The sequence below is a fragment of the Stegastes partitus genome, unplaced genomic scaffold, assembly GCF_000690725.1.
Source record: "Stegastes partitus isolate 25-593 unplaced genomic scaffold, Stegastes_partitus-1.0.2 Scaffold1058, whole genome shotgun sequence".
Lineage (NCBI taxonomy): Eukaryota > Metazoa > Chordata > Actinopteri > Pomacentridae > Stegastes > Stegastes partitus.
The window spans coordinates 94,927-116,296 of record NW_007578789.1 but is presented as its reverse complement, the minus strand read 5'-3'; the positions used below and the strand labels follow the sequence as shown (position 1 = coordinate 116,296).

At 38.1% G+C, this 21,370-nt stretch overlaps 2 protein-coding genes across 4 annotated transcripts in view; one reads left to right on the top strand and one right to left on the bottom strand.

Annotated features, from left to right (window-relative positions):
• The window catches only part of chd2 (chromodomain helicase DNA binding protein 2), a 28,600-nt gene extending 19,155 nt beyond the window's left edge, over positions 1-9,445 (bottom strand). The window contains exons 1-5 of one of the 3 annotated variants that reach the window (XM_008295553.1): positions 9,129-9,445; positions 7,655-7,721; positions 7,453-7,513; positions 5,050-5,106; positions 1,667-3,627 (exon numbers count right to left, since the gene is read on the bottom strand). In XM_008295553.1, the coding sequence (XP_008293775.1) occupies positions 1,667-1,728 (62 nt within the window). In that variant the 5' untranslated portion in view covers positions 1,729-3,627; positions 5,050-5,106; positions 7,453-7,513; positions 7,655-7,721; positions 9,129-9,445. Of the gene's footprint in view, positions 1-108; positions 140-1,666; positions 3,628-5,049; positions 5,107-7,452; positions 7,514-7,654; positions 7,722-9,128 lie in introns of those variants that run through there. The other 2 variants (XM_008295554.1, XM_008295555.1) reach the window with 2 other exon arrangements.
• A 6,812-nt stretch (positions 9,446-16,257) lies between these two features.
• On the top strand, positions 16,258-21,370 carry fam174b (family with sequence similarity 174 member B). The gene is made up of 4 exons (XM_008295552.1): positions 16,258-16,273; positions 16,629-17,293; positions 18,064-18,195; positions 19,057-21,370. Exons 2-4 carry the CDS (start codon positions 17,022-17,024, stop codon positions 19,058-19,060), a joined length of 408 nt encoding a protein of 135 aa, XP_008293774.1. The 5' UTR covers positions 16,258-16,273; positions 16,629-17,021; the 3' UTR covers positions 19,061-21,370.

The window sequence follows — 21,370 nt, the reverse complement described above, 5'->3', positions numbered from 1 at the left end:
ACAGCTAAAAATACTAAAATGGCTGCCACAAGATCACACAAAAAAACTACAAGTGTGATGTAACCTGCTGCAGTGTACAGTCTGTAAAAATGCTGTGACGGTGATTACCTGCATTTAGCATCCAAACTTCTCTGTGTCTTTATCTAAAAACACAACAGTCTATTGAGATCAGGCTGTATCATTTGCTGTGACAACATGACAGCAATTCTAATACTGACAACGTAAGCTGGGACACAGCATTTATGCAAAAAAATAAATAAATACAAACATCTTCTCTTTGAAATAATGTCCATTGACTGATGTTGTTTCTGTAATGTCTGAATCGTCCTGACACCATGCAAATGATTCGATGTGATGATATCTTTATTGATGAAAATATATTTCCACTGATTTTGATAAATGAGGATTTTTATATCTGAGGATGATAAAAACACACTTGCAAACTGTTAACATTTCACAATAATAAAAAAAAAGCAGACAATAGTGTAAAAAAAATAAAAGTCACCATATTTAAGTGGCTGCAGGCCTGTATAATCTGCCTTAAAAGTCATACAAATATAGCCAGATTAAAATGGAAAACATTATTTAGCTGAAACATAAACAAGCATCAGACAAAAACAAATCCTTCAGTTAACACATTCAGCTTTATATATTCAATATAAATGAGTACAAAATGTGTTTTTAAACTTTTCTGATACTTAAGAGTACATTTATGCAATAGGGATCATTAGTGGTTATAATATGTTGCTTGACAAGTAAAAAGAAAACATTCAATTAGTCTAATAATCATAAATAACCACTGACAAATGTTTGAAATAAGTCTGTCCATTGGACACAGCACCTCAATCCAAAAGTAAAAGTAATATCTTCCAGGAAAAAATCAGGCTAAAGGTTAAATTGTTCTTGCATTGTATAATCATGTGAACTCTGACATAACTTTATAACACACAAAAGTAAAGGAGTTTGAAGTTTTACGAACTATCTGAAACAAGACAAAATTGCGTATAATCAATAAAATCTTAGAGATCGAGGGTTTTAATAAGGATAAATAACCAAGCATAAAGAAACAGGATTTTTTTAAAAAACTTTGTAACTTGGTTAAAACTTTTTAGCACATGTGAAGATAAAAAAAAGTAAAGATTGATACAAAAAAAGCCAGTTAAAATTTGATTTGAGGTCCAAGAACTACCGACAAAGTATGTTCCATATAACAAATCCAAAACACTGGATATACTAGTGTCCATAGGCAACACCAAATCAATGCATTGTGTCTGAAATAAATAAAATCCAAACAACGTTGTTAAAATGGTGCATTGCAGTACCAACTAGTAAGACAAGGTCATATAACATTATAGCGAGAGGACATGAAACATAGGTGACAAATCATTTGCAACATAAAACAGGACAAATGAGTTTTCCTGGGGGTCTAACACAAACAATCTTCTGGGCAATGATCTCTTAACACAGGCCTGAAACCTCAGTATTGAGTGTAAGAAATGGTAGGAAAAATCAGGGTGTGGCTATTAAACAATAGCAAGGTCATTCATGACACTGGTGCACTTCTTCAAAAGCACATAGCAAATGTAACACAGGTGATCAACCATGCTTGACAAGGTAAACAATCAAAGCAGATATGAAAAAGGTTAAAAAAGTATAAGGATCATACCTTGATGCATTGCTCTGAGCCGATCCTTCATCCTCTTGTTTTTTGCTTTTATTCTTCATCATCGTAGTATCCTGAAAATCTGATAGGATGATCTTTTGTCCTGGTATTTACTGTCAAAAAGTTAAGAGCAAGCATGAACTATCATACAAGTCCCACAAGATTGCCTTTGCTCAGGTGGCAGTTAAAACCCAGGCGGTGCGACACGAGTGAAGAAAACGGCATTAAATCCAAAGAATTAAAGATCATTATTTACATCGCTAGTTTAAATAGAGCTAAGAACGATGACAGGCTGCTGTTAAACAGTAAGTTAAATATCCGCCGTGTCTTTCAATATAGTCCACGGATCAAGCCGCATGCCGTTAATTCTAACTGCGTCATCAGATGAAGCATTAGAAAAATAATATTTAAGGGTGAGAAAATCCGTAAACTAAGCACCACACAATGTAAACATAACAATTCAATGTGAAGAAAGGTGCTAGTCTATAAATGATTAGATTCTCGTTCGCCTCGATCGCAGTTTAAATATTTATCCGAGTCGAGTAAAAAATAAGCTGTAAAAAAAAAACAAAGCAATAACTTAATAAATTACAAAAAGAAATAAGAGGCTCGTTTCGGGGGAGTAAAAAAAAAAAAAAAAGCTTGTAGGCCTTTGCAGTCTTCCTCCACTGTCAGAGCGACAGAGGCGAGCAGCACACTAAAAATGGAGGCGCGCCATGGCTGCCAGAGCCCAGTATGGAAAACAACGACAAGCACTCCCCCAGCACAGACGGCTCCGACGGCACACAAAAACCAGCCCGAAAACCCGCACAAAACGCGTATATTCCCGTCGAAACAACGATCGCACGACCTCGGCTTTCAATTTTGCATCGGTATCAAGCGGTTCGACTCGAAAAACAGGCGAGAGAAACGGTCTGACGAAAGCCCATGGCACCCTTCCCAAGGCTCAGCCGCCATCTAGAGCTCCTTCCCTGCTCTGAAAGCTTTGCCTTTGATTGACGTTATTTCCATTTACCCCACACTCAGGTGATGTGTAAGTCCCACCCCTTTTATTATGTTTAAAATTTGCGTTTATATAAACTTACATACAATTTTCAGCCCCAGGACACAAGGCTCAAAGTGAGACCTTTGTTCTTATTTGATAAAAGGTAAGAAAAGTGAGAGGCTGTAAAGTATATATTTTGCACCAATTGCATCACTTCCTACCCAGACAGGAAGAAGGACAGCCAGGAGCCATTTTAGAGAGCCTTTGGAAACCATTTTTGTTCAGAGCAAAAGCCCTTTTTAACTGCCTCCAATGTGTCTTGCACAAAAGAGCAACTGTTTTTGAATTAGTAAAGGCTTTTCAAGAGGGATTGATTAAAGCGCAAGCTTGCTTTTTCGTCGATTATTTTCTCCTTTATCTCGTCAATCAAGGTAGTAATTTGCTTTGTAAAGCAACACCAGGAAAAGAGGAGATTCGTCAAACCAGTACTAAGCTTAAGCACTTAAACTGACTCTTAAATTAATGGGTAAACCTTGATTGATAATGACACAGTCAGTGCAAAGCCAAAATTAATTTGTTGTATGGATTAGCTAAAATATTAAAACCAACTTCCGAGCTTAACCACCTGAGCGTTATCAAAATATTTCGCCAAATATACCCTTGTGATAGCTAATAAAACAAAGCCAGGGGAAAAAATACGAGGACATACACTTTATTTAAAACAACATTTGAATATCAAATGTACAAAGGCTGATTTTGTGTTTCCCAAAAAAAACAGCAAATTTTCAACGAGTCCACTATACAGCCAGCGACGGTGTGTCCAGAGTCCATTGTTGTGGTAAAAAATAAAAATCCAAACGTCAAAGTCCACTCAGAAAAAGGTTTAATCTTGTCAAAATTTGGCTAACTGCCAAATCGCTTGCCATCTTCACGTTAAACAACGCTGTCTCCACTTCAGCAATATCCAGTTGAATGGGGTCTTGATAGGATAAAAAAAGAAGGAAGAATTGTAAGCCCACAGTGCAACTGAAATGAGTAATGATTCACTGTCCAGCAATAAAGAAGGCATGCTAAACTAGGCTAAAATTATGACAGTTTAGTAACATACGTGGCTAGCTTTCAGTTGCGTTAGCGAGCACAGCGCGAGGGCATGTTACTCTGAAATAAGAGCATTCAGAAGAATGCACAACTGTTGAAAATAAGGATACAAAGTCGCCATTCCTATAAGCTGTGATTAAAAGTCTGCATGTTAACATAATTTACTAAATGCACGCTATATATATGGGGTTTTTATTTCAGCTTTTTACCCGCTTCAAAGTTTAGGTTCAGAGTGTGGAAATGTTGTAGCACCAAACAGTTCTGTTTTAAATTTCAATAAGACATGCATTACGTCTTTTTATGCATGAGATTAAATAGATTTGCGTGAAGCTTCCATATTGGAATTGTTAGCATGAAGTTATACAGTAAGAAGTGCGACAAGCTACAATGATAACGTCAGGACTGTCAAATTTTTGTAGGGCTCTGAGAAGATATATCGAAGTATTATCGAAGTAACCAAAAAAAATAAAAGTCTGGGCTGAATAAATGTTCCGACAGTTCGCAAAAAATTCATCAACCAACCACCAGGGGTACGATGAGTCTAGAGTTGAACTAAAGTCACATCATGCATTATGTGGAAAAATTATGCAACAGCAGTGATGTTCAAACAAATTAAGATCAAAACAACACAACACTGGTATGTGAGCAAAAAAAAAAAAATGCGGTATACAAAATAATCCGTTGTCCATAATCCATTGCCTGAATTGACGACCAAAGTAACCAAATACATGACCAACAGATGGACAACACAGTCACATCCAATAAGTATTAACGCAGCAGTTCAAACAATGATAAAATTTCATATGTTCAGTGTTCAACAGCAAATCAATGACATGGTATTAACCTTGTTTTAGCAAGTTTTCAAGACAGAACAAAAACTTTAAGAGATTTTTGGCAAAAATGGAGAGTATAGCAATTTGTGGAAAAGTGTGGCTTTTTTCTATTAAGTGCCAACAGGAGGCAGCACAGCCAACATCCCCCAAGATAGCTTATATTTTATCAATAATGAAACTAGCCAAATGACATTGTTATGCATGTACTGCCAGATGTTTCTGAACTTATCTTTTGTTATTGCACTCTTTGTGTAAACATCTACGGCTTGTGCTAGCCTTTTACAGCTAAAAGTGAATATCAGCAATAAGTATTCCACACAGACATGAGATAAGGTCTGCTGTAAATTGAAGTGTGGTATCCTTAACATTGTCAAATATAGGGAACTTGTAATCCCCAGAAAGATAAACGTTCTAATCATGATTTCAGTAAGCATGTGAATAAATACTCAGTTCAAACATGAGAAACTTACAGAGCTGTCTTCTTTTTCTTGAATATTCGAAAATCTTCTCACCAGTCCAAGTCTCGGCTGTGGAGAGAAAAGGAACAATGAATGACATCCACTAAACAGACAGGACATCAGATCCACACACAAATAGTACAAAAAAAAAAGAACCACCATGTGTGACTGGCTTTATCTAGTTTGACGAGTTTCTTGTTTTTCTGATGTTACTGTTTAATTGCACCTGACTAAAATAACAAACAAATGCTGTTTTAACCTTCTTTTCATATTTTACTTTATGAAAACCTTTCACACTGGAACCTTCTTCATTTCTGGTAAATCAGTGTTTTGGGTTGAAATATCTTCTGGAACTTTGCAAATGAACCATTATCTGTGTGTCACTAAGCGCACATAACAAATGATTAAACCTGATGAGAGTCTGCAACAGACTGTCCAATGCAGATTCTGTTTTTCTGCAGGCGGACAGACAATGCTGACTGTAGTGTTTCCCTTATGTTCTCCTTTGTGGATTTCTGGCCTTCTGATTTTGATGTTAGGACTCCTGTCTGTCTGAAGCTACTTCGTACACTTGTGAGACAAGAAAAAATAATGCATTTGACAAAAGGAGGAAGAGAAGTTGCAGAACAACTTGTTATATCAATTTTACTTCCCTAAGCCATTGTGATGGAAAATATCCAATGATCCATCTTTATGCACTTTTGACTTTCTCATACTTAAAGTTAATGTAATGCAAATGTTCTGAAGATGCAAAGTGGTCACATTATAAGGATTAGGTATTGATCACATAAAGCTGGTAGATCATGTTGAGTGTTCCAAAAATTCCATATTAGTGCATTCCCAATTGTTAATTAGTAAATATGATTGTCATGACATCACAGGTTACTATAGTTCTTCTATTTTTACATTTACTTTTTATATTCATATTTAGGTTCAAAAGTAAATGCAATGTCATTCTTTTGGCAGCAAACATCATCACAGCTGCCAATACCTATAAAAGCACTGATGACACTGTTACGTTAATTTGGCTGACATTTTAGGCTTCTCTGTAATTTTTTCCTCAAATGTCACGGACGCAAAGCTGTTTCACGAGGAAATACTGAAGAATATGCATATATATATATATGTATATATAAATACAACAAGTTCGACAAGACTGTCTTCATGATGTCCTTATTCGGAAGATTAAAATAGCTTTTCTAAAGGACAGCTGTATAGTTAAATTTGCCAATAGCTGTTTTTGATAAACCTTGCCAAATGTCACCAGTCTGCGACCTGACAAAACGTAAGCAAGAAATGTAAATTTGATCCGGCAAGAAATGTAAATGTGATCCAATTTCAAGTGTTTGCGCATGTTGCCCAACTAATGACAACCATAGAGCCATGAATAAAAAAAATATGTTTGATGTGACTCCAGGTCTACTTGATTAACATTATCTAACCCAGATGCATTAAAAGTCGTAGTTAAATGACTCTAAAGTGAAGATGCAACGTCCAGAGCTCTCAAATGGTAAAATGCTAAAACTTGCAGTGACACTGCTGTACAAAAAAGTTTGCATTGGCCAATCAGGTCACTGAGCCTTGATCTGACGCATGTTTTGAGATCGCAAACCAAACACATTTCCTGCCTATGTGCCACAGCGAGTGTTGGAAAATGCCAGCATTTTAAATATGACTGACGTAAGTGCGAGATGATGATTGTCAGTTGTTTTAATCACAAAAGATACTGTTGTGACAAATACGAATAAATACAAACACTTTAAGTGCTTAATAGCTTAGCTAGCTAGTTGAAAGCCCATAACGAACATATTACAAGTATGAATATTTTATTAAATATCTGAATGTTCATTACAATTAAACACATGACGTGGTCTGTCAAGAACAGACTTCACACTTAGTAGTCACCTTGAAGATAATTTCTGGGCGTATCTTATGATTTTCATCACATTTCAGCAACATGTTTGATTACCAAATTCTACTTTATAAGGTCTGACCACCTGGGGAGCTAAGCTACTTACAATACAAAAAACCTGACTTACATTTACACACGTATCGTGTACTTTAGTTGAAGTCGTGGGAAAATAACGTCAAACTAACCCCGCAACGTGTTCCCCAGAGACAGGTATCGTATTGCCCTTTTTATAATTTATGTGTACGTCTGTGCATCATTGTACACTAGGGGGCAGGAAAGTCCTCCCTACAATTGTGTAATAACACGTAGCGCTATTTCTTAGCAATGATACTATATGATAACGTGGAAGCAAAAAAACGCACTATTCACTGTACCGTTTATTTAGTTAAACTTGTGGTCAGTAAAAACAAACATTACGATTGGACACAAATACGAGATCAATGAATAGATAACATGCAAGGAATCTTCTAAAGACATTCAATCTGTCGTAAATTGATACTTACAAATCCCCACTGGAGCGTGAATCACACGAATTCTTCATTTCATGCTGGCTAAATGTCAACCCTTTAAAATAGAAAAATGATGGATCAGAAAGGAAATGCGACAACAGCACACCCTACTGGCTGCATGTATGTAGCAGTAACGACATCAAAGCTGGCAGGACTGCAAAAAACAGCTCGGACTGGTAAACAAAAAAACACATACCATTTAGCTTAGGTGAAACGATCTCCTTTCTTCTTTGACGTAATTCGGAAAACTTCGAGGGAAATACCTGCAAAATACGAAACAGGATTATTAGCATTATTGTTGTCGCAATCAACAAAATTAGAAGTTACGTCGGAATACAAACCACTCATAAAGAGGTAGTTTGTTTTAAATACTTTTTAAAGATTATTTTTGGTATCGTTAAAGTGCTCATTAACATATAAAGAAAACCATAAATAAGTAGTTGCATATTTAAACGTGCAAATGTTAAATTTTTGCATGTCTTGGTGGTCTTAAAATGCAACTAAATTTGTCCTCAACAGTAACATCCATTTGAGAATAGCTTTAAGAGGACATTTTGTTATGTGCAGGGTGGTACTAATCCTTTGGATTTAACAATAAAGTCTAAGACACAAATATCTATTATAAAAGGCTATATATCATCTGTTCTTATTATATGTAGTATTTTCCAACATATGTGGATAAATTAGCAACCTCGTCCATTAGACGGAGATATTAAGATGATTTTATTTCTTTATTTAATTTTAATGCAGTATTTAGAATTTCCTCAAATTCACATACTTGTGGTGAGGCTTTCTAACATAAAAATCTTTTTTACATGTCTTACAGGTGTAATTTGACTTGGAAACACAAAATATATGTATATATTTAAATTACTTCTCCATTCAGTACCTCAAAGGGTTAAAAGCCAACACCCTATTTTGTATTTCGAAGTATATCTAAGCTTTTATAACATACAGAACCTTTATTAGACAATCAAGTTCAGTATAGTATATGTGTGGTGTCTACAATTAAAGAATTGCTGCCAGTAGATATATTTTAAGCATTTTGACAACTTATCACATTTTATATAAACTATTTATAAATTATAAGTATTAAGCCTATAATGCTTGCTTAAATCTTGTTACTAACTACATTTGTACTCTCTCAGCTCAGATAATGTATAAAAACGTCGATTTTTAAATATTTTTTTCATTTACAATTCGATGAAAAAGGTCAAAAAACGAACAGACTGAAAATAAACAAAAATATGCTCCAGCTTGTTGTGTTGATGTCAATCAGTCTCGATACGACGTTTAAAAAACGAAACATTTGCTCATTTTGGTTGTTTTTGTCGAACAAATTCAGACAAGGGCATTTGCCCTTTCAAGGACAAAGCAAAATTTAAATGCGTAGGTTGAAATAACTCCAAACAGGTCGAGAACAAATATACATGTCCAGACATGAACTAAGTTAACTCAAAGCAGAGATACTAAACATGCAAAATCTATCGAGTAAAACACAATTATTTGTCATTTGCACCCTGTAGACCGTTTAGTCTGTTCTTCGCTGACAACACACCATGGCCATTTTTACAACACTGCGTCTAACTGTCGTTCTTTCCACCATATTGCCATACACGCCTGGTTCGGATTTTTCAGCTATTAATGCATGATTACTCGTAAGTTCTTACCCATTTCCCAGGCCGTGTCTATCCCCCGTCGTCTGCCGTGGTCAGAGTCGCCTTTTTCGGCGATTTTCGTCGTTTTGGTGGGTCTTTGCGCCGCATCGTTCCGCCCTTCCTCCTCTCCGTCCTCGACGCCTTGCTCCTCTGCTGCGTGTGTCCTCCCCTCTGCTCTGCCTGAGCTGATATCCTTCAGCGGCTCTGCCCACTTTCCTCTCAACGTAAGCCAAACTCCACTCCTCTACAGCCCCATCTAGCTAGCGCTAGCATCATGCCGACCATGAAAACTGCATAAACTTTTCTTATCTGAGCCCAAACACTTTTTAAAACCTCAACACAACAGGCAACCTTAACAAAAACATTTTTATATTGAGTTTGTTGTCAAAAATGAGCCACACAGAGTTAGCAGTTGTCAAGTTAGCCTATCAAATAAAGCTAAAGTTGGGTGTTATGAACAAATGACTGTGTGACCTGCTGACATATTTGAAAATATAAATATATATAATTTTGTAAAACCATAGTGACACCTGTGTGGCATAGTGAGTGCTACAAATTTGTTAAAAAATAAAAATAAAAACAGGGCTAGCTAACCAACTAGCTTATTAAATGCTAAAATACCCTATCTCATGCCAATGGTCCAATGTTCATCCAGACTGCTCCTTATCTGGTATGGACACAAAAGGTTATATTTAGTCTGTAATAACCTGTGTTTTGCCTGAAATACAGACTTTCCTTGAAGCTTTTCCTAATGGGTGTCAGTAAAAGATAATTTTTTGCAGTGACCTTATAAAAATCAGTGCATTTTATTTTTGTTAACATGTGAGCTCAGTCAATGACACCATTTCACCAGAATGGACTGATTGAGGTCATGCGCTATTTCTTTTAATAGCAACATTCCTTCAACAGCAGGACCTTCTATGTTTGAAATGTTATTTTTTTCAAACTAAGGTTCATATTTCAATATGATTTATAAAAGCAAGATTGAAAAACTGCTTCAGAGTTTGAAGAAAAGTGACCAAACATACAAGCGTCAGATGCTTAATGGACCTCTATTCGTGTCAAAACAGCAACATTCAATCTGTTATTCATCTTAACTAAAAAATAAAAGAGGTCACAAACACACTGAAAAGTCCAACGAGGACAACCAAAGCTGGTAAACTTGGGGCTGTTCAGTCAGAGCAGCCTTTGTTGGACAGTCTGTGCGGTCTGTGGTATGCTCTCCACCCCCATCCCCGTCCAATGAGCTGGTTCACACCACAGCGCATGCTCCTGGCCGTGGAAGATTTCTTTAAAAAGATCCTCGGCCTAGCAACAGGAGTGCCTTGCAGAGGCATTACTAATCCACAAGTGAATCTAGCACAGCCTTAAGTTGACTGACTAGCTGGCTGCGTGGTGTTGTGGCTTTATCGGTTTGTGTGCAGGAACCTTCAGATCTAAAACTGTGCTTGTAGAAATTGAGAACTGGATGATGAATAGATGTTTATGTTATGCTTTGAGATTGTTGTTGTTGAAGATGCTGCATTGAAGTTAAATTTCATAAATTCCTGCTTAGTTGACCTGGATAGTTCTGTTTTGAAAACGTGTTTGATAAATGACACGAACAGCTGATGTGTTGTTAATGTAGAAGTATCAATATTTCCATAGTATATGAAGTTGGTAATCATCTTTGAGAGAGGGCATTGTGTTTACAACAGTGTGATCTCACTCTAATCTGCAGCATGGATGGCACATTTTCATGTCAGAATGTGAAGCTGGAAATGCAGCCGTCTGTTCTCTACAGGGTGTGCCTTACATGTTGCACAAACCGACAACAGGCAGGACGGCATACTCATGGGTGTTCACTCGCTCACAGAGGCGTTTACGCAAAGTGTTATCTGACTCTGCAAATAACCTTTGAGTTGACTCAAGAACAGGTTGGCTTTGTTCTTGTGTTTGCTTTTTTTTTCTCAGTAAGACAAATGGCTGTGTATGCTGGTGTGGTCACGGTGCACAGCAAACAACAATTGACATTCCAACGGACAATTTAAGGTGATTCAGATTAGATCATCACGTCTTAAGCTCGTGTTCGTTAAAGGGACAAGTTTGAAAATCGACACCATGATTACAATCTGACGTTGCATCAAGCTTGAACTGGAGCATAGCATGCTTAGCTGTGTTGTACTGCAGTCACAAACTGAGCTGTTTTTCTGTGCAAAGTTCAGGCCTTCCTCTCAGAATATGGCAACACCCCTCGGCTATAGATTTTTATCATCTCTTGTAGAAAAACAAAGTCATGCCTCACATGCCGAAAATCACCTCAGTGAGCTTTAAATCTCCATGCAGAATCAAGATGTGGAAAAGGTACATGTTGTGTATGTTCCTCACTAAGAAGCCCACCTAATATCCCTGTTCTAATACAAACAAATGTGAGCTATGGAATGCTTTATCTGCTGAGCACTATACCAGATCCCAGAGGCTTCCTCAAATGAGTCTGTGCTGAATGTTGAAACTTGGCCGCTGGAAGAAAAGCATGCTCCATTATTATTTTGTGCTGCCATCTGGTGGACTTTGATCAGACCAAGTAGCTCTCATGTTCAGCTGCACAGTAAAAGACTAGAACTCGTATTAGTGGCTGTGCAGAAATCAGCAAAAACAGCCAAACTAAACAGACTGGCTTTTTTCTTTGTTCTCACATTAAGGGAGCTCCTACAGGTTTGCACAAAGAAATGCTGCATGTATTTGATGCACAGCGCTGTGTGTCGAACATAGTTTTACCTGCATGTACCCACGAACAAGCAGAAGCATTATTTATATGACTAAATCTAAATAATTTCCCTTTTTTCCCCCAAATGTTCTGGTGAAAATAGAAATGAAAAAGCCATAAGTTGTGTCTGTTGAATGAGACATACATAGACAGAAATTGATTTTGCTTAGATTTGATTTAAACCATTATCGCCATCACTGATCCACTGACTGATTATCACTGTCTTGTCTGGTCAAGGTTTACCCTGGAATCTGCGGTCGTGACCCGGCAGTCTGCTGCCCTTGGTAAATTGTGCCTGCTGTGGCCCATGGGTAAATGCTGCCTTCGGATGCTGTCGGAAATTTGTAAACTGCAAAGGAGACCCGAAATGTGCAGCAAAGTGGTAAGAGTGGTTAGAAGGATCTATGACACACATATCTAGAAGATGTGACAACCCACTGTCAGCCTCCTAGACGCTGTGTTAAACTAAAATAGTAGTGTTTCATTGTTTTGTTTTTGTTTAACAGAGTTACCACTGCTTTAACATCTTTAATATAAGATAAACATGCATGTAATATGTTTTTCTAGTCTGGATGTTAGATTTTTCTGGTTTCATAAAAAAGATTGACCACTGAGCTTAATATCTGGGATCATCAGAAAAGTTGTTATACACCAGTAGAAACCATGTGTATCATGGCAGGCTTGAGTTTCCAGGGATTCCTATAATGCAAATTTTTTATGATGGAATGAATATGAAACACATGCATCATTGCCACTTAAAACAATCATTCATTTTTGGGTCTTTCATAGATTTATTGTAGGTCTTCTGGGAATATAACCAGATCTGCTGGGTCAACAATATATACCAATGCTAATATTTTCACCTCACCTGGGTGCTTTTGGTCGCCGTCCACAAGCCTCTGGTTGTATCTTTGACCACTGAATTTGACAGAACAGGTGCAGTTTAGACTTGTTTTCTCAGCACAGTCCACAGATTCTAGCCTGATTTACCCATTTCTTTGCCACTTCCGATGTGTGTTGTTGGAACACTCAACTGCGTCTGAGAGCCAACCTTCTGCTGACTGATGATTTTAAGTTTTCCTCAAGCACATGAAGGTAATCCTTCTTCTTCATTATTCTATTCACTTTGTGTAAAGCACCAGTTCCACCTGCAACAAAAAAGCCCCAAGGCATAATACTGCCAACACCATGCTTGATGGTAGGTTTGGTGTTCTTGGGGTTAAAGGCCTCACATTGTCTCCTCCAAACATATCTCTGGTTACTGTGTCCAAATAGCTTTTTTTTGTCATTTCTTCTGACCAATAGTATTTCCTTTTCTTTGTCCATGTGATCAGCAGCAAACTTCATTAAAGCTTTAAGGTGTCGTTTCTAGAGGATGAACTTCCCTCTTTACGGTAGCCTCTCAGCTCATGATGCCCACTAACACTTGTGTTCCAGCAGCTTCTAATTCATTGCAAACCTGCTTTTTGGTGATTCTTGGTCGACTCTTTACCATCTTGACCAACCGTCTCTCAGCAGCAGGTGATAGTTTGTGTTCTCTTGGCTTTTCATGGCAGTGACACAACAACACCATGCACTTTATAGTATACAAACAATTGTTTAACAGATAATTTTGGGATCTGTAGCTGTTTTGAAATGACTCTGGGTGACTTTACTGACTTGTTTATGTCAGTGATTTACATTTTCAGAGCTTTGTTGAGCTCCTTAGACTATTCTATTTCTATTTCTATTGTAGCGTTTGTGACAGTCTAATGAGGGCATCAAGTGGGCTCTGTTTAAATTGGGTCAGAGAAGTCAGCCACTGTTGTCAAGCGTAATAACTCACGAAAAGTTAAGAGGGAGGTCATGTCATGAAGAAAATTTCATAAACACGGCTTTCTGCATCACCACAACTGATAATTCAAGTTGCTGTATGTGTATTTTTAACCCTGCAGATTTTGCTGTTTCCAGAAGACTTACAATAAATCTGTGAAAGAAATTTTAAAAAATGCATGACTGCTTTTTGTGATATTTGTTTCAATGATTCCCTCACAAAAAACGAAGCGTTATAGATGTCATCGGAAACTTAAGATCCTCATGAAACACATGGTCTTAACGAGTATATGTAAACTTTTGTACTGTAGATGCAAAACTGTGTCTCTTCAACAAAAGAACAATGCAAAGCTACACAAATAATCTGTGTTGAAGTTTACTCTAAAAGTTGCCTTTTCTATCACTGAGAACACCAGGCTCATATCCCCTGTGTTGTTTCTGGTAAAGGGATGCTCTAATAATTTAAAGGAAGTGATGGATGGGCAGGTTAGTGCCGTTGCCTCGCAGCAAGAAGGACAGTTCGCGTCCCAGTAAGGACATCAGGGATCTTTCTGCGTGGAGTCTCCATGTTCTCCCCGTGCAGCGTGGGTTCTCTCCGGGTTCTCCGGCTTCCTCCCACACAGTCCAAAAACATGTTGAGGTTAATTGGTGATTCTAAATTGTCCGTAGGTGTGAATGTGAGTGTGCTTGGTTGTCTGTCTCTAAGTGTAGCCCTGTGATAGACTGGCGATCTGCCTTCGCCCTAAGTCAGCTGAGATAGGCTCCAGCCCCCCCAGACCCTAGTGAGGATTAGGCGGTGTATAGATAATGGATGGATGGACATGATATCCTAAACATTTACATGATCAAATCTAATATGAAGATGACATATGGATGTCATGGGGTGTGCTTGTTAATGTGCCCCCTAATAGAATGAAAAAGTCTTTTATCAAGCTGCTTGAAACAGACAGAAGACACCTGACAAACTCAGTAGCACCTGTACACAGTTATAAACAGAGGAATTCCAAATTGTAAGCCTCCTTCCAAAAGTAAATGATAAAGAACACACACCTCAGCTCCATGTCACTTTGTATCAGGAGATAAGTTCTTAAATATTTCTCACAGGACTGCATGAAGGTCTGACCACAACGGCTGCCTCTGTTCAGGCAATAATAATAACTTACTTACTTTTCAAAGACTGAGTTATGAAGCGCCTCACAAGGCAGCAAAATGTAACAGACAAGTCGTAGAATCATCAGAATGTAAAAGACATAATATTACTTAAAGAAAGACAGTTTGAAAGGAAATTTAAGCTCAAATGAAATCAGGAAAGGCTCTCAGATTAAAGTACCTTTTAAGACTTAAAAGAGATCACTAAGTCAGCCCACCTAATTTCCTCAGGCAGATCTTTTTAGAGCCTCGGGGCCTCAACTGCAAACGCTCTGTCCCTTTTGATTTTCAGCCGGGCCCCCGAAACAGATAAAAGACCTCTGCCTGGGGATCTCTAACTGCGTACCGGTGCGTACAGTACTTCAAGTTTGGAGATACAGCAAAGAGAGAGGCTATGAAAGGCCAAACAGTAATCAGTGAACTCTCAAAATCTGATCGTGCATGTTGGTTCTGGTTAAAAGGTAGCTGTGGGGTGAGTATCGCTAAAATGGGTCATCTGACAAATTGGGACGGCTAAACTTTGCAATGAGTAGCTTTTTATGGAATACTGAGAATAACTCCAAGCCAGTGCTTATGCACGACTGAAAAGACATTAGACAAAAACAAAAAGTTCACAGTGTCGTAAAAGTGGGCGTGACGTCAGTCACACTCCTGGAGTTGAATTAGAAACTGAAATGTCATCGTGTTCTGGCAGTAAAGTTGTTGAGCTTCTAAGAGTCTAAAAACAAATATTCACTGTTTCATTCCAATTTATTTTGTAAAGGGGTGTAGCTGTATCAGAATTACTAAGATTAAATTCTGTACTCTCTATGCCCTTTTAAAAAATGCTAATTGTGTTAGTGTCTCATTTTTCCAGTCGTGATGATGCCAGACGTCTCGTCAAAATGGAATCCTGCTCTGAGTCGTTTTGACAGGAAAAACATGTTTTTGAGAATCACAAAATCAATTTTCTAAATTGGATCAAAAATAACTCAAATATGTTATCAGCTAGTTTGCTGGAACTGAACCAAGCAGAGCCGTGTTCTAACTAGTCAGGAGGTTTTATTACATGAAGAAAAGCTCCTTGTAGGTATTTTACTTCTTCTCCTGATGTTTGTTTAATAATTGAAATAAATAATAAATGTATGCATATTTATAAGTGAATAAATAATATGGCCTTTGTGGCTATGATGGCTATAGCTTTAAAAAAAAAAAAAAAAGCCCTGTCTAAATTTGAAGTAGAAAAAAAATAGTAAAGTACTTTTTAATGATTCCCATGAGACTTTCAGTTGTCTCGTACTGTCTAAATGTGTGCACTTAAGCGTACTTCTTGTGTACATATTATATTGATAATAATACAGTCTGTGTGTCTCTGCCTCTCTCCCCCATAGACACTGACACAGCTTTTAAATAGGATCCTTCCTGTTGCACATTTCACTTGTATCCATGACGTCACCTTGCACCTTGTCAGGTGATTATTTTGTAATTAATTCCTGCACTCTGGAAACATTTCTATTACTTTTTTTTGCATTTAAGAAATTTGCTGCTAATTTAAATCGCGACACTTGCTTCTTATTTGTCTGACTTGCAGCACTTGCTTTATAAAAAGCTGTTGGTGTTTACAGTTCTGTACTAAAACATCCTACTTGGCAATTAAACTGTGTCTGACTCTGAAAGCACACACTGCTCCTAAGCTGGACGTCTTTCCCGGGGTTTATGATTTTATTACTGTTAAAGTACATATCAGCAAACAGTAGCTGCCAAAACAGCCACCCGGAGCTGCCAGCATCCTCTTCTTAATGCCAACGTTTGTCTGTGTGAGTCAGGATTTACGAGGCGGTCCTGAAGGCAGCAGCAGCAGCCCACATAACGCTGGTGTGGAGCAGCAGGAACAGAAGGCCAGCCTGCACGGCTCCTCGGAGGCGGATAATCCTCATCTCCACACCGAGTCCTCATTCAGTCAGGAGGGGATCGCTGCAGCTCACCTGCAGGGAGACACGTTTCGGAGGCGAATGCGAGGAGCGATCAGGAAAAGCGCGTCTGTGAGAGAAGCCGGGATCAGGAGAGGAATGGATGTTTGCGCGTCACGTTGTCTTTATTTTGTAAATAGCAGAATCTGATGAGCCGATGATGTGACAGCTGCTGTCGCATTTCATGTAACTGGGAGAAACTATTGAAGCATTATTTTTTATTATTATTACTGTTATTATTCCAGCACAATGGTGACCTACAATCTGGCTTTAACTTTCATCGCTGCGGCTCTTTGGCGGGTCAGTGGCGAGCCGCTCACTATTTCATCTGCGACGCAGTTCAATTCAACATCATCCTCCATCATCAGCCACGACGAACTGACACATAACGTGACAGACGCTGCCGTGGGATCCCGGATCTCATCCATGATGACGCATCTTCCAACTCTGAAAAACATAGTTATCTTCATCTGCGTGCTAACAGCTGCTCTCATCACATGCCTGGTCATCAAAGTGGTCAGGTAGGCAGGCAGTGCTTCCCTTTACAGCTTTATGACATGTTAAGGCCTCTGGTACACACTGGTACAGGCGCATTGTTGTTAGTGTTTCTGGTAAATGAATCAATGAGGAGCATGTGGCTGTTTGGCTCAGGGTGGAAGCCAACAGGACAGAGATCTGGGCCTTCCTCCTCCTCCAGGGATTTCTCATGTACTTGACTAAGCAGTAATCTAACATGAAAGTGCTTGATGTAGGTTATTTTTAATCTTATGTGACCTCAATCTAATAAGTGGATAATGTCAAGTACACTTCTAAACATTTGCAGTCGTCACATAGAGCGTGTTTTACAATCTGACACCAGGGCAGCAGCTAATGTTTAATTATCAGCCAGTGGAAGCCTGTTAGTAACTAGTGAAACATGGCTGCTGACTACTTTGCAAACACACTTTTTTGTGTGTTTAATCAATGAATCAATAGCACACCAGTGACTAATGGTGAATGACAGTAGCTCAGTTTGTCTTCAAATTGCTCAACAAAGATAAAACAGAAAATCCAGCGGCGCCTGGGCCACACACTGTTGGTTTATAAATGACTACAGTTAATTTTCAACCAATGACTTCTGCAAAAACATTATTCAGTTACAGCTGTATTAACCACCAGTCTGTGCCTTCATAGATTCATTTAAAAAAACACTTAGTTTACATGTTTATTCATCTCCATTTGGCAAAACTGAAGTTGGAGGATGCTCAGTCGAAGCGGCGCAGTTTTAATTCTTTCATTTAATTTCTCACAGATCTGGCAGACGAATCAGGAAGACACGAAAGTACGATATTATAACTACACCTGCGGAGCGAGTGGAGATGGCCCCTCTTAATGAGGAGAACGACGACGAGGATGACTCAACCCTCTTTGATGTCAAATACAGGTTTGTTCTTTTTTACATTACTTGAGCGATGAGAAGGGCACGCACAGCGATTCATGCTCTTCAAAGACCGAACTGAAGTCTTTCTGCTTCTATTGGAGATACTAAAGATAGGCTGTGTGTATATACAGTGGAGATAACCCTGTGAAGTGTGACGACGTTATGAAGCAGTCAGTTACACAAACTTGGTCCCTTTATCTCTACAGAAATGTCTTAATGTCCTCAGAGAAGTAATCTAATGGTTTTGTAAGGGTTTGGATTTATCTCGCATAGTAAACCTACAAGATAAAAGTTGATTTTAATGTTTTGCATTTTAAAATAGTCTTGTTTTCTCACTCAAAGCCTCTCCTTTTTACTATCAAAGTCATAAAATGTTCAAACCGTGATTTGCCTATGTAAAGCAACTCTGTTTTGACTGTTAAACTTTGCAGGATAACAACTAAAGTTTTGATAAATTCCCTGTGCTACTGAAGCAGCTGCAGCCCTTCTTGCTTCCAATGGATATTCACTCCACTTATTCTTAAGTACACAGTATTTTAAGTTGCGACACAAAACCGCGCTGACACAACAGGACGTTTGCATGTAAACCGTGTTTGAACAGCTTCTTAAAGAAACAGGATATTTTCAAGAAACACGGTTTTATTATTGAATCAGTGCTGACTTTGGGTTTCACCCTTCCGCGCTTTCCATTGTTCTTTAACTTCCTCAAAGGAAGATGTGACGTCCCGTGTACCTGACGTTCTTGAATTCCTAGTTAGACAGCACTCGGTGTGAAAACATATTTCCTCCTCCCCCCCACACGTGGTCCGTATCGACAGATCAAACTTTGCAAAGTAACTCTGACTCTCTGCTTTTTCCTTGCAGGTGAATTCCAGCTCGGACATCGATATTTGATGACTCCAGTTTTTGCCCGAGACAGCTCAAGTGGTTTCCTGTATTTTTGTTGTTGCCAAGTCTTACCATATCAGACTCGTGCTGCTTGTGCATGGCTTCTATCTGTGTTTAAGTGACATACGGATTTCATTGTTTTGCTGCTTTGGTGTGGCCCCAGTGATCCACCCAGGTACTTTTAAAGTTAGACATGAGGAGCCTTCGTGAATTCACTTGTCGTGGTTCGGAGCTCCATCACAATTCATTATATGGAAATGACATTTTCTTTTCTGACCATTTGAATATTCTTTCTGCACTTGAGCTGCGGTGTGTTGGGCTGAGGAGTTTATAGCTAATGTCAAAGCTTGGCTATGTTGTTATTTTAAAGCAGGGTTAATCACACTTTGTGATATGTACATGAATGCTTGGTGGCTGCTGCAGACCATAACTTGCATAAAATGTTCCTAAACAACAGATATTTTGCAGAGAATACTTTCTTCTATTTGCAGAATCCAGTGAAATACAGTAATTGATATTTTCTAACTAAACCAAATATCATCTCTATCCACTAACCACTTTATCGTGCGTATATACTGTTAAAGGTTTTCTGTCCTTACGTATGAAGTGAGCGTATATTTTTTTACCGCCCGTCTCATTTTGCTGCTATCTCAGCTTGGGAGTTTTTTCCAATTTGACTAAAAGCTCAAAGATTATTGTCTGGATATATTTGTAAGATATTTATAGAGTACATCACTTTACTATGAATGTGAATGCTGTAATCTGTTGATTCATGTGACGGCTTCATTTAATCAAGGAACCACTGAACAGTATCAACAACAGGTTTAAAGATCGGGATTAATATACACCCAGTATTTAGTTTTTTAAAAATAATATCGTATTTTTTTGCCGTGTAATGTCTGGTTACTAAATTAAAAATGGCCACCGACGAGTATATTTCTTTTATATGATAGCGCTAACCATTATGTAAAGTCTCTCACTATAACATCTATTAATGGCTGTTGATTCTTCTCATTAAATGTGATTGAAGTGTATTAAATGTACTATTTTAGATGCAGCGCAGAAAGACAAACCAGTACAAACTGCCATGTGTAGTATCTCAGTGTATATTGTTCCTCGAGTACTTTTTTGCGAACCGACTGATGATGGAAATGTTTTCGCGTTTAAATTTAAAAAGTCCTCGAGTCATTGGGTCCTTTAGATAAATCACTATTAAAACACAAAGAACCGTTTCATTCAGATACCCAACAACCTACCAAAAAAGTCTGATTCAACGAAAGGAGCAGCAGAAGAGTTTACAAGCCTTCTTTGTCTCCGTCTTGCACAATAACTGTAATTAGAGTGTTTGAAGACCAGGGCAGGATAGACACGGATTAGGTTTCTGCAGCAAATGCGAGCGTGGTCGTCGCAGGTGACCTTCTGTTTTAATCCAAACTGTCATTCGATAGCACGCCGAGTCCTACAGGTGCAGCTGTCCATCCCCCGGTTAATGAGAGAGAAAAAAGCAAAGCGGCGACCAATCCCGTACAATCTGGTCAACTCTATTTTTTATTGTAGGAGACAGAACATTGTGCTTTTTTCTTCCTTTGTTCAAGCCAAAGTTATTTTCAGAGGACTGATTGTGGGGTTTTTGTTTTCTTTGTCCCTGTTTAATACAAGCAGAGTGTGAATGAAAATTATTTAGAGAATCATATGTAAAACTTTTAAACATATTTTTGATATGATGTCTTTAGTATACTTTAAGCAGACTGTTGGTTATTTCATGTGTTCTCCATCAGACTATAAGACCTCTGCTTATTTCTGTAACGCGTCATGTGTAACTTTGGTCTTTCACTGTATATGCAGAAGACTGCAGGTCCATTTTTTTTTATGCCACTACTAAGTTTTTTGTTTCCCGTCTAAACCAAGCATGACACCTTTTGGTAATGACGTTTATTTTATTTTCAGTTGTGTGTGAAATTGTGGAAAAAAACCCAGCGCGTATAAAAATGCTAATTGTGGACTTTTATTAGAACAGAATCATCCGCTACAGAAAGTTACTCTTGTAAAATACATCAAAGTCATTGTGGTAGCTGTGAAGACTGTAGCTAATTTCCCTAATGCCACATTTAAACCAAAAAAAAAAAAAAAAAGCTAAATGTTCAAACTGTTTTGGAAGTCTACGGAAAACAAGTCTCAGCTTGGTTTCTGACACAGATGTTACTTGTACCCACGGCTGTTTCCTCAGTTTCCATTTCTTTGAAACACTACTGAAATAAAACAGCTTCCTTTGAAGTGTTAAATCATTTTA

Coding starts and splice junctions, on each gene's coding strand:
- fam174b (XM_008295552.1), top strand. CDS start 17,022: ATGGTGACCTACAATCTGGCTTTAACTTTCATCGCTGCGGCTCTTTGG. Junction 17,294..18,063: donor CTGGTCATCAAAGTGGTCAG/GTAGGCAGGCAG, acceptor AATTTCTCACAG/ATCTGGCAGACGAATCAGGA.